Below are 15933 nucleotides of genomic sequence, written 5' to 3'. Positions count from 1 at the left end.
GCACTCCGGTATTATTCCTCTCCCGGCATATTTTCCTTTCCCGTCGTATTCCAGGATGAAAATCGCGAATCGACGTCCACAACTCCCCACCTTACCCCCCCCTCCCCCCCCCAAAAAAACTTTCGCCAAGCCCCCAGGGACGTCTGCGAAGGAGGCTACTTCCTTGCTGTCTTTCTCTATCACATCTTTGTTTGCCAACAAAAGCACAACATTTCTCGCAACAAACCTAAAATTCAACAGTATGACACTAATAATTTCAGACTGACAGACTAATTATGGAAAATATGTCTTTCTTATTAGATTGTCCAAGTGAATAATGTCTATAAGTAAGATTTGGCAAAAAAAGTTAGCAACATTTGAATTTAGTTAACAATTAGATGTCTTTACACCTGGGACATGGCAGATCTTCAGAATTCTCCAGAATTGTGATTACAATTCTGCAAGAATATTCTGCAGAATTCTGGGAACCTCAGACAGAATTTGGGCAAACCTTGAATTACTTCTCCAGAATTGCAGTCAGAATTGTCCAGAATTCTGACTATGTCTGGAAGAATATTCTACAGAATATTGTGAACCTCAGACAGAATTTGGGCAAATTGTGTGTCAAATTAAAATAAAAGTTATTCTAGTAATTGGAATTCTGTATCATGATGTAACATCATAAGTCTCATATAATTCTTTTGAAATATTATTTCTTATAGTTTTCCAGAATAAGACTGTCAGTCCATAAAATTTACAATGTAGTATCGCTTAATATTTTCAAAAACACAAAACATGTTTGGTGCATGCATAATTATGTTTACAATATAACATAGATTAATAGCTTTTCACTGCACAAATAAAATGAATTACAGTAAGTTTTACATATTACGTGCACCACAAATTATTTGAAATACTGTAGTTCTGAAGCACTAGGTCACTTTGTCATGGACTATGATGAAACAAAATTAAACAATGCAAAACCATTAAAAGCATAACAAACTTTCACAACATATAAAATATTATTTTGTGCAACATAGACTGTGTTCTAATCAATTGAGCAATATACAAATTATGAATATGAAACATACATAGTCTAACGTTTATGTCATGAATTTCTCTACTAAATTTCACATCAGAAAATCACAAGTTCTCACTTCAGAGTTTAATACCTAGCACAACAAACACAAATGTGATTCATATATATTAAGGTCTATTCATACATGTTCAGGATACTAAAAGTCCAAATAACTGCTATCAAAACTACATGACACAATTAGTGCATTAAGAATGAAACAGAAACAATAATATTATGATTAGTTCAGTACACAAGGGTAGTTAAATTTACCTAAAACAATTACTCAAGTTGACTATTAGATAGTCTTGATATCAATGTTATACATGGATAATGATTTACATGACATTGTACATTTCAAAGAAGTGCAGTTACACCCCTTTCCACTAGAGGGCGTGACTGCACTGTGACAGCTGAGCAACTTAAGACTTCACAGATCGCTCAATGACTTCCTTAGATAAAGAACAATTTTCATAATGTTTTGTGAGTTTTATTGTCTTTTGAATAATACTTTTATGTCATGCATTATATTCTAATGAAAAAAAATTAAATTTCTCAAATTTTGGTTGCTGTATAGTTGCTCAGAGATCTAGTTGAAAGTTGTCTAGTGGAAAGGGGTCCAAAGGGTTGATAATGCTAGTAACCAATGGCTGTGCACCTTTGAGGTCATCTTGAATTTTAAACTTTGTCTTGTTGGTGCTTACTTGTCAAAGAAGATTCTTATTTCCTACTACATGAACAAGCTTTGAATGCTATCAGAGTATGTCCACATTTGTAAACAATTATTAAAACTTTCTATTTTTTCTTTGGTATTAGAGCAAGGCTGTATCCTGTACCTGTCCCTCTGTCCATGGATGGACATTTGTACTAGGAGAAAAAAATCCATCTGGCCAAAAAGTCAAAACATCTTGACATGAAATATTGCAGAAAATTTATAAAATGTCAGCTTTGATAACAAAAACCAACAACATTCATGGGCTCCCAAACAATGAGTTGGATGAAAAAAGTTGATAGGTCAGGAGACAGCGTTGTAATTACAATGAGAAGTTTGACTACTTTCTGGCACATTCAGTAAACTGCTATCTTCACATATACATGGTTAATCCTAAAAAATATCTTCTATAATTATATGGTCATGTTCAAATGCTAAAAATATACTGATTCTGTATTTCTCGATTCCTAAAAATACAGTGTTTCTTTTCTACCTTGAAATAACTTTTTCTCCTATCAATTTTGAGAGCTATTTGTAGAGACGTTTTGGCAGACACAATCAGACTACTGTACATGTAAGTGTAGGTACACACTTAGTAGGCCTTGGATATAGTTTGAAAAATGTTGTATTTAATTGACATCCTTGCCATTTTTATATAACAGGTCCTAGATCCATGGAAAACACTATGATTACGATATTTTAATGGTTTGGTGCACCTCGGTTTAATATTCAACAAAAGTGCACACTTTGGGACAGATTCTGAAGAATTTCATTAAATCTTGTTTGTACCTGTTCTTAGAATACCCACAACTGTGAGGCTTTTATAATGATCATAGCACTTTCAAATTAACCTTTGAATTTTCAATGGTTTCGCCCAAATTGATCTAAAATCAACCATGTGCTAACTTTAATAATTTTTAAACTTTTCTGAAATGATATTGACATACTCATAATTTCTATCTGATTGGTTACCAAAATCTGGACCTAAGTGCTGTGGCTATAAGAGATTATTAATTCCAATATTTATCAATTTCCTCATGACAGGTGTCATACATGTAAGTCAAGGGTTATAGGTCAACAGGAGTGGTCATAGGTTAAAGTTCACTAACACTGAAAAATTAGAAACTATCTTCATTTGTCAAATCCAAAAGGAAGATTTTTCAACTTCTTTCCTAACAAAGGGACATTGTGAACCTCAATATCAAAGTAGATCACCAGTTTTTACATCTCACCTATCATATGTCAAAGGTGAGGTCACAGGTCATAAGTTGTTAACACTGAAAAGTTAGGTCAAACAATCCTGATGGTATAGGCCCTTTCACAGATCCAACTGCACATGCACAGAGCAAAGGAAAAGGCCCCTAACTTGTAAACAATACCTGTTTTTACCATTTCCATGGATGCAATATCCTCTGTTAGTTTATTTGCATAACAGTATCCAGGTGTCTTTTGTTTATGTCTCCGGGTTTTTCACCTTTGACAATGTGCATGTGTACAGTTGGACCAGTGAAAGAGCTTATAGGTTGATTGACCTCTGAACTTGAACCCTAACTCAGCGCCCGTTGTACGGTCGGATCCTTCCCTCGGCCAGCAGCTTGTTGTTGAAGTCGGCGAGCTGACGGAGGAATCCACGGTTGGGACCGATCATACGCTTGGCGCGGATGGTTCTCAGCGCCTCCTGTGCGCTCATGCGATGGTACAGCATGAGGTACGCCACCACCAGGGTGGGGGAACGGCTGAACCCAACGGCACAGTGGACCAATACCTTACCTTGAGGGACACAGACAAGATGGAGGACACAGTTTTAATTCAATTGTGTAATTCGGAACAATCTGAGGAAAATTCTTGTGAAATTTTATGCCAAATCCTTTATTGCAACTGACTTAAACGTAAGATACATCTACAAAAGTTAAAAGAAGAACATAATATATGATTGTATAGTGCACTATATTACAAAAAAGGAAGTTCAAAATTCTAAGTACCCATGCACAAGGTAAATTTTGAAGGCCCCCGACTTGAAGACAGTTGTTTTGACTGTGTTTTTTTTTACATGATCAGACACTATTGTTCGATTTAAATAAGAATGTTGTACATTGATGTTTTCTTTATGTCTCAGGGGCCTTTAATTTTGACCTTGTGCAATGCCATGTATACTTAAAACCTTGAACCTCCTTACGTGTTTTTTTTTTGTATATCAAGCTACAAGAATCTTAGGAAATGAACATAGAGTGAAACTCTGATAATCATACTATACTATGGAGTGCACACACAATGTGCAATCATCTTTTTCACTGTTTGAAATATAAGTGGGTGTTTTTGTAAAATGAATCTAACAAATACCTGACTTTCTAGATCTTGTAGCTTGATATAAAAAAGAATAATGACATAAATCCTTTTTTATAAAATGGAAAAGTTATATCACTATCACATCTCAAAACACAATGCAAATTGATTGTCAAAGTAAACACACACAAACAAACATGCAACAAACACAAGCACATAAACAAAGGTCCAGCCAGTTTGTCTTCCTTCTTTAGTGACGTGCCATCTGTAAGACAATCAGCCATGCTGTTTATAGCATTATTCAATGGTGCCAACACATTTTACATACATTTTGCACAATATACAATACATGCAATCTGTCAAAATGCAGCACTTTTTTCATCCCATAAACATATGACCAACAGGCTATTGAAACATTAAACAGAAAACTGCATTCTGTTGAAAAATGTAACACGACTTTCTAGTAGTTTGTGTTTTTACAACTACTACAGTTTGGAGATAATGGCTTTTAAGTTTAGTCCTTCCATACTTGTTTTGGTCAATAGGAAGAAATTTCTTATAGGATGAAAGTTTAATTTCAAACATTTCAAATAATCATGGTTAATGAGGATTGACTAGGAGGTAATTTCTAAAACATGACAAATTAGTGAGTATATGGTCTGTACACCTTTGTCATTGTCCTAAAACCATGAAGTTATTTCTTTTAACTAAATGACAATTATAGATTTCACGCACATCTATATCAAAATTTGATTGTTTATTGTATATCATATCATATTCAACATATTTCCTTAATTGAATCTACAGGTATGAGTAATTGTTTCAATTATAGTTTAGCTGTTACATTCAGTCAATTCAGCATTGTATATATTACGTAGTTTGCATTGCCTGGACCAGCATATTGGAGCACTGAAATGTACATGTAGTTTGGCACTTTCCCAAGGCATTTGAAACTGCTGCCTGCCTCTTTGACCTTGTGCCACTGACACAGCAAGCTAGCTGACAGTTTGGCACAGTGCTCCGACTATTCTAGATGTTTTGAATTTGTAGACAGGAAGGATTTAAGAGCTAAAACAGCTGACTAAGAGGATGTATCAAAATAGCTTAACCAAGGGGATTAGGGGTTCAGTGTACTTATAAACTTGGTCATTGCAGCTGTGATCTGTCAGTCACTTCATCAATTGACATCTGATAGTCGGGTTTTCACTTGAAAGTTATAGTGCTTGTTCTCCTTTATCTGAGGGATTATGTATATCTGTCATTCTTAACAACATCCTATAGGTTAACCCAACATTTGAAAATTTTGCAGATTGATGTGACAACAGATATAGGTTACCCGGCAGATAAAGGTGAGCTATTATTCTATGTGGATTACTTGTCTACATGTATCAATAAAACTATTTTCTGAATCCCTCTTAGAAAAAAATATGTATATGTATGATTCCTCCAAGATACATGCATAACAAGAATACGTACACATTTAGTATTGATGATTTAGAGACTCAGTGCTAAATTTAAACTGTCCATTTAACAGTTACTGATCCTATACTTAAAGCTTCACTCAAATGCATGATGTTTTGTCTGAAGTTACTACTATCATAATGATTGTGTTATCTGATTTTTGCCTTACGTTTTCAATAGTCCTGAAAGTTCTTGAACTGAGTATTGTCAGTGCTTTAGGCTTCATTCTAAGAAGATCAGAGTATTAAAGTTCTATATCCGTCGGCATCTGAACAGAAATTTCCTAGATAAGTTTTCAGACTAAAATAGCAAGTGGACTGAAGTTAGATCTGTCTCTCTGCCAGACTGACTCTAAATTTGAAACATGTAGCAATGTTAAGGCTAGTGTGATTACAATCTTATCAATATACATACTTCTAATATCAGCCCACATAACTTCTTACTACAAACAGTATATACTATTACATAGCGTATATATTATGCCCATTTAGGATTCAAATAATGTGGAGTTTGAAGTTTTGCATGTTGATACTAGCCCACATAACTGCCTAATTATTGTAAACAGTAAAAGGCTATATAATATAATTTATTGGCTGAGGATTCAAATGGTTCGAGTTCGAAGCTAATATCATGATTAAAGTCTGTAATCGTTAATTTTTATACACTATACACGTTAATTTTTATACACTATAGAGTCGCTTCTCGCTCCAACTTTTATTCTACACTCAGTTGCTTCTCTGCTATTATGTCTGGGAACCTTGACATCTCTAATATCTGGAGTCACCCAAATTTTGGACGAGCGCGCCAATTGGTCTCTATACACTAAAATAAAGAATGGGTTCAAGCACTGGTACAAACAGGCATTTTAATACCTGAACTAGCCTCCGTCTGCTTGGTGTTTGAACGCAAAGGAATGAAAATCCAGTTCTAATACTATATGCCACCAGCAACATCTTGTTGACAGCACAACAAAAAGCCTATGTCTACAATATCAAAGCAAGAAACTACAAAACTTTCTACTCTGCCTTTAACTTAGCTTTGAAAGGCTTCAAGTAATCAGGCATTATTTTTGCAGTATTCAGCCCAAATCTTGGCCCCAAACCTGTATCCAGCCAAAAGCTTAGGCCACACCAATTTAATTTCTTGGTTCACGGATTTTTTCATAAAAAATATGGAGCGAGAGGGCGAAATAAAAATAAAAATAAAAATCGTAAAATGGTTGGGCTAAAGGTAACGGCTAATCAAAAACATAAAGAAAAAAAGTTTTCAGCATGAAAAAAGTACAAAAACACCATTTTTGTACAGTAACAGCACCTGTACCCACACTTTAAGGAGCTTATAATATAAAGGCCAATTTGCTACACCAGAAAGTTGGTGAATGGTTTCATTAATGATGAAAATGTGTTGAGTGGTAATTTTTATTTTTATTTTTTTTTCCAAAAAATAGGAGCGAGCGAATCCGTGAACCAAGAAATTAAATTGTTGTGGCCTTAGCAGAGTTTAGCCAAAACCTGGCAGGATTTACTAATACTAATAGCCAATTTAAAGCTTGGCAGTATATTCAGCCAAGACATGGCAATAATCGGCCAGAAGCAAAATTAGAGATTCAATTTTACCAAGCTTCCTGGCTTTCTTAATGAACTCTGCCGACTCGTCAAAGAACTTTGAGATGTCAAAGTAGGGCGTGTCGTCGGCGTCAACGCCCAGATAGTGAATGCCCATGCCGCCATACTCCCATTCGTTATCGATGAAACCGTGCGCCGCATTCAGCACGTGGGTCACGCCAAAACGATTTAGCATCTCATAGTTTTCTGCAGCTTTGCTAGAAGTCAAGGATACAGAATGATGTAAGTAAAAATAAAAGTATCTCAAAGCACTTTAGCTAAAATGAACAGTTGAGCCTATCTTTCATTGGGTGTGACAGAGAAGACAGATGTTATTATTATCTGGGTGTATTTGTAGCCAGTAGGTACCAAATGTGTAGGCTGTTAAACGTGGTCGAGGCGCCTCCTCGAGCACGGGACTTCCGTTTTAAGTCCCTCCCGGAAGACAGTTTTGTGGAATGCTTTGTGAGGCTACAGCAATCTGGTCGTCCTTGAGTGCTGGCCTCCCATCCAAGAACTGATCGGACCGCGCGTTGCGTAACTTCCAAGATCATGAGATTGGTGTATCCAACGTGCCAGACAGCCATAGTATTATGTTGCACAGTATTAATGGGTTCATTGTATCAGGAAAATTTCTCCAGCTCTTTTCAACAAGTACAATGAACAATGGACCACATACTAAAACTGCAAAACCCTGCAAATGCCATTAGCATTCATGTCAGGTGAACAACACAGTAGAGATGCAAACTCCCAACCTCTTGGTTGAGGAAGGGGTTATTACAAGCTCAGACAGCAGGTGCTGCTGTATCATTGATGTAGAAAATTATTGTCAACATCTAGACTCTGACAAAGCAAAGATGAGAAAAGTAATGAACTAGCGCTGTGGAAGGACACTGCTGTAGCCAGATAGTATGGAAATTGCAAAGCTTGCTAAGGCACAGCACTGTAAAGTCATCAGTCAAAGAAGCCAATTCACTAAGGAAGTTTAACTGTATCAAACCTCCTAAATCAAATGTATTGAGAGATAAGGCTGAACTGTTGAATGTATGGAAGTATTATCATACTCCCTGAAAGTATTGTTTGTTAACTTCTGAATCATTGTCTGGATACTTATATATAGATCCCTCCTTCAAAATCATGTAGCTTCACATTTTGTCCTTCTATACATTGTATGCCCATTATAGGCATTCTTGTTTCTAATAAGAATAAATGATAAATTGTTTGCAGTTGTTGATCATCCACAAATTGTATATTGAGGAATGTAGGCTTTTGGCTTTAAGTGTCTCTGCTTGGACTTGTTTTATACTCTTCATCTATCAGATCTTACATGTACCAGTTGTTAATATTTTTTGCCACTTTGTTAGCATTCTTTCACCTTTACATTTGATTCCCTGTAAATTTTTTTTCAATGCAAATTGCATCAAAACTGAAATAAGAAAAAAGAGAGAGCGGGCCATTTTGATAACTTTGAGATGTCAAACATTTCTTTTCTTCCTAATCTGGAGATTATGATTATGGAGATCTGTATAACCAAAATAAAAATAAAAAACCAAATTGGCTGATCATTGACTACAATACAGCTTTATTTGCTATTCATTAGTAAGAGGTTTAATTTTTTTAGATATAAATTTAGTATCCATTTGCTATACTTTGGGTTGATATTCCCCATTCTCTTGAAAAGAAATGTAACGGGTAATATATGTCTACAGACATCATTGTACATATCAAACCTGGTTTATTTGGCAAAAGTATGTGTTCATGGAACTCTAGTTACTAATGTTCTGACTAAAATGCATTGTTTTTAGACTGAAATTATATAACAACTTAAAAGTTGTACAACAAGAATACAACAAAGATTGCATACATGTATAAAACATTATGCAGAGTAACCAACTGAAATGCATTTCACAGTCTCAAAAGCATATGCATATGCATTCAGCACCAAGGACAGGTTAATAACTTTTTACCGACTACATTCAGAACCAAGGATAGGTCCAGGAATACCTAACCTTTAAGCCGATAGTCAAACCATTGACTGGAGAAAGCTTTGCAACTGAATACAGCCTATTTCAATGTACCTTTATGGGTGCACCCTAACAGTGTGATTTAAAGTACCTTGGGTACACCCGGTTTCAATGAAATCTGCCGCCTTGTGAAAATACGGGTGCATCTGGTAACTTTCGCAGTCGTCAGCTTCGATACCGAGGAACCGTATCCCCGTATCTTTATACTCCTGGACTGTTCGCCTGCACCATGACCCATACGCAGCGTTCAGCACGTGTCTGATACCAAGGCTTCTCAGTCGTGAACAGTTCTCACTACTGTCTCTGTGTGGAACATGTTAGAGAAGGATTTGGAAAGGGTTCTACTTTTCATGCAATGTTTGATGGTTCGGGTCTTGAACAGTAAAAGAAAACGCGAGAGAATGGGGATCATTGAATGCTAAACAAATGGATGTCTATGTCATCTGTTGGCAACTTTTAGAATTGTTATTTAGCTTTCAGCCTGCTAAGGTAGCCATCTGGCAGCAGCATTATGGGGTTAGACAGCACGGTCAGTTAAATTAATTGTAATAAACACCCTACTTTTGTGAGAATTTTAGTTCCTGATAGTATGCTTTGTTTTATATTGGAAACATTATACAGGGCTCGAAATTCTTTTTTCTGCACACCTGCACTGGTGCAGGTAACATTGAAAATTACCTGCACCAGACAAATTTTACCTGCACCACTCTGAATTTAGGAAGTGTGGATCATACTAAAATTGTTCAGGAACCATTATTTTAATACTTAATAGGTGGCAACAGTCATTGCAGCTAATATCATATGACATTAATGTTTAAAACCAAATACTTGGACCAGTGCAGGTTTGGTGCAGGTAGACACCAGAAATACCTGCACAGCCCCAATTTTACCTGCACCAACCTGCATATGCAGGTGGTATTTTGAGCCCTGTTATAGTAACAAGTCCTGATTGAACATTTGATTTATCATAAATTAGAAATTACTTAACCCTCTTTCTAGTGACTTAAACAAAATTGGTGAACCCTAATTTTGTTAGAAGTACAGAACACAAAGAGATTTTGAATAGCATTCTGGAACACATAGAGCTAAATGGATCTCTGGAACACATACATACAGAGCTCCCAAACACATTAAGTCATAGAGCAATCTTGCATACACCTTGCTAAATCTGTAATACTTCATAGAGTATCCCGACCTTCCTGCAACCCTTGTTGGATAAAGTCAGCTGCTGTACTAAAGTATGGGCTCACATCAAACTCCACATGGTCTCTCCCTGGTACCCCATGGTACACTATCCCCAACTTCTCATACAGGGGAGCCAGACTTTCTGCCTTTAGAGGCCAGTGGGCTGCATTCAAGAGATGGGTGATGCCTTCTGTACTCAGGGTTTGAGAGTTTTCAGCTACAAACCTAAAGGTAGACAGCAAAGTAAGATGGAAGAATAGTGTTCTCCAGTAGGGAAATACATATTTTTTTGCTGGTGTGTTCTTTATTGTCTTCTTCTGTCAGTAGCCAATCAAACCTTAGGTTTAAGATACAGTTACTGTACTAGCTTTTTTGATGTAAATACACACATTGTATGAGCAATCAGCAGCCAATCAGAGCTCTGGTGAGACATAAGCTGTTGTTGCAAATATGAGCAATCTTTCTCAAACACAATATCATAGGGTGGGCCTAAAGGTATAATATAATCATGTTAATGACCTGGTGCAGATGTAGTTGCTTTTGTTACTCTTACACAATATAATTATAATAATAACAGTAACTTTTTTTTTACAAACTTTACAACAGTTTTGGGGGTTAGAGTGGTGTCATCTGTATGCTATTGGTAGAATGCTTAAAATCAACTTTCACAAAACATCCTTTATTTCATGCTTATATGCATGTAAGTATTCAGTGCATTTGGTTGAATTCTAAAATTGGCTTCAACAAGGTTCCCCTTCTGGCCAATGCCTACCTTCCTGGACACCTTTGCTGATAAAATCCGTCCCTTCTTTGAAATAACGACTCATGTCAAACTGGTCGTTATCCCGACCAGGTATCCCATCATACTCCACTCCCAGTCGCTCGTAAACATCTGCGACTCTCTCGTAAAGCAGATTGACATGCGCAACGTTCAGCACATGAGAGATGCCCTCAGACCTTAGGATATGTTCATCTCTAGCTGAGATTCTGGTAAATATGATGGAGGGTAGGAATAGCAAAAGACACAAGCATGTTTACTAAGAAGGTGTGCCTGTATTTTGATAATCTTCAAGCAGGCATTGGGGTGAAGTTTAGCTCAAAAGAACTCAATGTACAAAAAAGGTACCATACTTGTCCACTGGTTATGGCAAAGAACATCAAGACAGTTTGGATATTTAGAATTTTCTTGCTACTGCGGTTTCCCTTTGGCACTCAGTTGGTGTTGGCTATGGGGTAGGAGAAGTTATAACTTTATATGCATCATTCCTAGTCACTTATCTGCAAACTTTTTCAAACTTTTAAGGTTTAAACCATTACGCAGGCTTTGTCAGTCAGTTGCTTAGAATACAATACATTAGATTGGCATTGGAAGCAGTAAAATAAGCTGTTGCAAAATGGTTGGTTAAGCCGGAAATATTGTTACGAACATTTTTTCTGACAAAAACAGCTTTGTGGAAAAAGTATTGGAAATATAAACTTACATTTGCCATCCCATGGCTGGTATTCATTCTCTTATATATATCATAACTTATAAAGGAGGAATCATTCACATTGAATAGCATAATTATGTGTAAAGTAACAAACTGAAATGCATTATTTCACAGCCTCAAAAACTAGCATTAGCATAAGCATTCAGCACCAAGGACAGGTTAACAACATTTTACCTAATGGCATTCAGCACCAAGGACAGGAACAATTAACCTTCAATACTACAGTCAAACCTGTCTATAGTGACCACCCATTTTATGATAAATGGGTGGAGAATGTAGTCCCATAGCCATTTTGAGGCTGTAGAGACAGTGGGTTGTTATCCACTGTCTGTAGTGTACAGTATTTGAAGGCAGAGCCCATCCCTCTACTTCTCTACCTCCCCAACCGAAGTCAGGAACCAATTTTACACCTGGGTTGAGTGAGGAAAGTTGTGTCAAGTGTCTTTCCCAAAGGCACAAGATTGGTAGCATGGAAGGATTCAAACCAAGGACCTCTGGGTTCTGGGCCAAAGACCCTACAATTACACCACATGACTCCACACAATGCATGAACAGAATTCAATATGATTATAATAATAATCATAAAGTAGCAGTGGTCACAGGTACAGATTTGACTGCATATCTATATTGCGCTTCAATGATAAAACCACCTGTGGCATGTTATACACTGTACTTGTACCCTTATTTTTAGTTTATCTTTATTCGTGAGGTAACCTATGTCTATCATTTCCAAAAACCAGGTATTTAGGGCTATCCATCCAGTTGACTATCAATGGTTTCAAACTGCAATATTCACAATACTTTCATATATTGAGAATATTGCAGTTTGAACGCATCGATCGTACATCAACTTGATATCCCTAGATACATTGCTTTTGAAAGCAACAGATATAGGTTACCCCACAGATTAAGGTAAGCTAGTGTCATAGCCCCACCTGCTTTAACGGCCTTGTCTATAAAGTCTGCTCCCTCCTTAAAGAACCGACTCAAGTCAAACTGTTCGTTATCCATTGCGGGTATCCCACAGTATGTCACTCCCATCTGCATGTACGGATACAACACCCGCTTGTACTTGTCAGAAGAGTGTGCAGCATTTAGCACATGTGTGATACCTCCCTTTGCGATACCATACTCATCTTCTGCATTCTTTCTGGATGAAGAAATGAGGAAAGAAAAGAAAAGAAGGAAAGAAAGAAAGAAAGCATTAATGAAAGCATTAATGTCAACCACCATATAGACTTTTTCTCAGATCCCAAAGCTTTAAATTCTTAAGTCTGTAAGACACCCTCAACCATAAGAAGTGAAGGAAGGAAAGGAGGAATGTACAGGAAGTTAGCATCAACTGCCGAGAAGATCATCCTCAGAGCCAAAAGCCTTTCTTTGTAAAACAACACACTTAACTTGATGAAGGAAGGAAAGAAGTAAAGAAGGAGGAAATTACAGGAAGTCAGCATCATCTGCTCTATAAATTACCCTCTATCAACTGTCAGCAGAGAAATGCATTAGTTTGTTAATCTAATCGAAGCAAAAGTCATATATAACTAATACTAATAGACCTTTATATGTTATTGAGGCTGTTCTAGATCTTCAAGTGTTTCAATGGTGTTTTAGAAGTTACTGACTAGAGGCTGTTCTAGATCTTCAAGTTTTCAATGATGCTCTAGAACTGAACGTTATTGAGGCTGTTCTAGATATTCAAGTGTTCATTGATGCTGTATAACTGAAAGTCACAAGCCATTCTGGATCTTCAAGTGTTCAAGGCTGCTCTGAAACCACAAGTCACCCAGGTTGAACTTCCAAGAGCCATTGTGGCTCAACTAGAACTTCAAGTGTTCATGGATCAAAGCTTCTGTGCCTGTTCTAGATCATCTTAATATTCCAGGCTAAACTAACTTTTTTATGGATTGGTACTTAAGTTCACAAAAAGTAAAAGTCATTGTGGGTGTTCTTGATCTTCAAGTGTTCTCTAGGATTGCATATCATTGAGGCAGTTCTAGAGCCTCTCATGCAAGTGTTCAATGTTCATCAACAAGATTGCTCTGCTCAAGGTTCTGGTTCGGAATTTCAAGTGACCAGATATCTAAATAGTCCCTAAGAATAAGACGCAAATCAGAGGTTGTCTCCATAGTTTTGGCTCTAGATTTTTCGGCTATCGCTTTAGAAGCCTATAATCTTTTATACTTCTCCAAATGCTTGTTGTTTGTAGCGTTTTATGGCATCGGAGATTTGATCGTGCGGCAAACACTTCCTGGTATTAGTGCGCGCGATAGCGGTAAAGCGTTTTGTCGCCTGATTACCCAGATTGTGCGTTCTATGTGCGTTTTAGTGTTTTAGCTCCATCGGAGCTCGCGGAAAACGTATCGGATAACTTTTTTTGCTTTTTACTCAGTATACAGAAGAAGTCTTGACCTTCATTGCCATATTAGTCATTATCCCAGGAAAACTCATTTTTTCCGTGTAGCGGCCTGTAAAAAATGGCCCCAAATTAGCAATTTTTGGATGAAAAGCTTATATTTTTTATGTTTTTTACCAAAAATAAAATTTCTACAGAAAATGTCAAATGAGTCTGTTGGTCAGCGACAACACACACTTTTCTATCGGAAACATTGAATTATCCGAAAAACAATGTTTTGAGAAGCGCTAGTGCTTTTCTCAGAGACAGTCAAATCGGCCTCAAATCCTAAAAAAAACTCCGAACCGGAACCTCAAGAACTGCAGAACTGAGGTTGTTCTAGATCTTCAGGGAATCTAAGCTGATCTAGAATAATGTGTAATTAAGGATCCCAGAGGTTGCTCTAGAATTCTGTTGCTCAAGAATCTTAAGATCATGGTAACTGTTGGTTACTTTGCAGATCAAGACTGTTAGAAAAACGTACCAACTTGAAGAAAGGTGTGTTAATACTATACATCCCCACCTGCACTCTTTGCCTGGCTTATAAAATCTGCAGCCTCATCAAAGTACTGACTCATGTCAAACTGATCGTTATCCCGCCCAGGTATCCCATGATACACCACTCTCAGGCGCTTGTACAGAAGCTCTACCCTCTCATATTTGAGCGGCCAGTGTGCAGCATTAAGCACATGGGTGATGCCTTCAAACTTCAATCCATGCTCGTCTTCCGCATCACTTCTAGAAGGAAAGATGAAAGAGGAGAGAGAAAGGAAAAGTGTAGCATCACCCACTATAAGATGAAATTTCAGAGGGTTAAACTTGACTTGTCTTTTGGCACTCACTGGTCCAACAAATGTAAAAAAAAAAGACAGCAGCAAATGTGATAGCTTTTCTTGGATGGTGTTTATCATGTGTGCAATGCTGAACGTGTCCAGTACTAACCAAAAGAGCAGTTGTTGCACAAGCCTTGAGTAAAGAAAATAAGCCGCATGAGTTCAGTGCTTTTAGCACTATTAGCCATTCCAACAAGCCAGTGCTTGTGTATCAACAACTGCAAAGAAGTAAATCAGCTGGTAGTAATTTAGAGTACAGGAAAAACTGATATGGCTTGAGCAAACTTATGCAAGGGAAGCCTGTAATATCCACAGATACCTGATGTACATCAAACATCATGCTTGCTTCTTGCTGAAACTTGTGCAAGAGACCTTGTAATACTTGGGGTTATGCAGGAAGTCTTCGAGTTTAAAAGACTTAGACTTACATACTATGAGATTTCCAGATGACTTTGTAGGAAATCTTCAAAAGCCAACAGATACCAACAATGAACGTCATACTCCCATTTCAGACACTCAAGGAGCTTAGAAGGAAATCTTATAGAACTCAAGACGTACGTAGGGGAAACTTTAAGAAGACTGGATATAATATGTAGGAAATCCTCTTAACCCCACAGATCTAAACAGGACATTAGCTGCTTTCCTAGAAATACACAGGAGGCCTTCTAAATGTTCAGAAGACTTATACAAGCAGCAGGAAAGAAGTTCTAAAACACAATAGCCTTGAAACATGAGCAATAATCTTCCTGTCATGAAATGAAACCTATTGCAAGAGATATACATTGCATCTTGTACTGTATGAGTATATCACATAGGTAATGAGAACAAGAATATTATAGAAAAGTCTACTGTCTCATCTCGTAGGCCTAACCCTAACCCCTAATCCCAAGCCTTA

General features: G+C 37.1%; 1 protein-coding gene across 9 annotated transcripts in view; it reads right to left on the bottom strand.

The window, feature by feature from the left end:
• Positions 1–586: 586 nt before the first annotated feature.
• Positions 587–15933, bottom strand: part of LOC118405711 (dual specificity phosphatase DUPD1-like) — a 31080-nt gene continuing 15733 nt past the window's right edge. For 4 of the 9 annotated variants that reach the window (XM_035805342.1, XM_035805348.1, XM_035805346.1 and 1 more), the window contains exon 3: positions 587–3536. In XM_035805342.1, the coding sequence (XP_035661235.1) occupies positions 3319–3536 (218 nt within the window). In that variant the 3' untranslated portion in view covers positions 587–3318. Of the gene's footprint in view, positions 3537–7126; positions 7333–9229; positions 9442–12748; positions 12964–14728; positions 14944–15933 lie in introns of those variants that run through there. The other 5 variants (XM_035805344.1, XM_035805343.1, XM_035805347.1 and 2 more) reach the window with 5 other exon arrangements.

The sequence above is a fragment of the Branchiostoma floridae genome, chromosome 18 (assembly GCF_000003815.2).
Source record: "Branchiostoma floridae strain S238N-H82 chromosome 18, Bfl_VNyyK, whole genome shotgun sequence".
In the NCBI taxonomy this organism is placed as follows: domain Eukaryota; kingdom Metazoa; phylum Chordata; class Leptocardii; order Amphioxiformes; family Branchiostomatidae; genus Branchiostoma; species Branchiostoma floridae.
The sequence above is the reverse complement of the archived record's forward strand: the minus strand, read 5'-3'. Positions and strand labels throughout refer to the sequence as shown.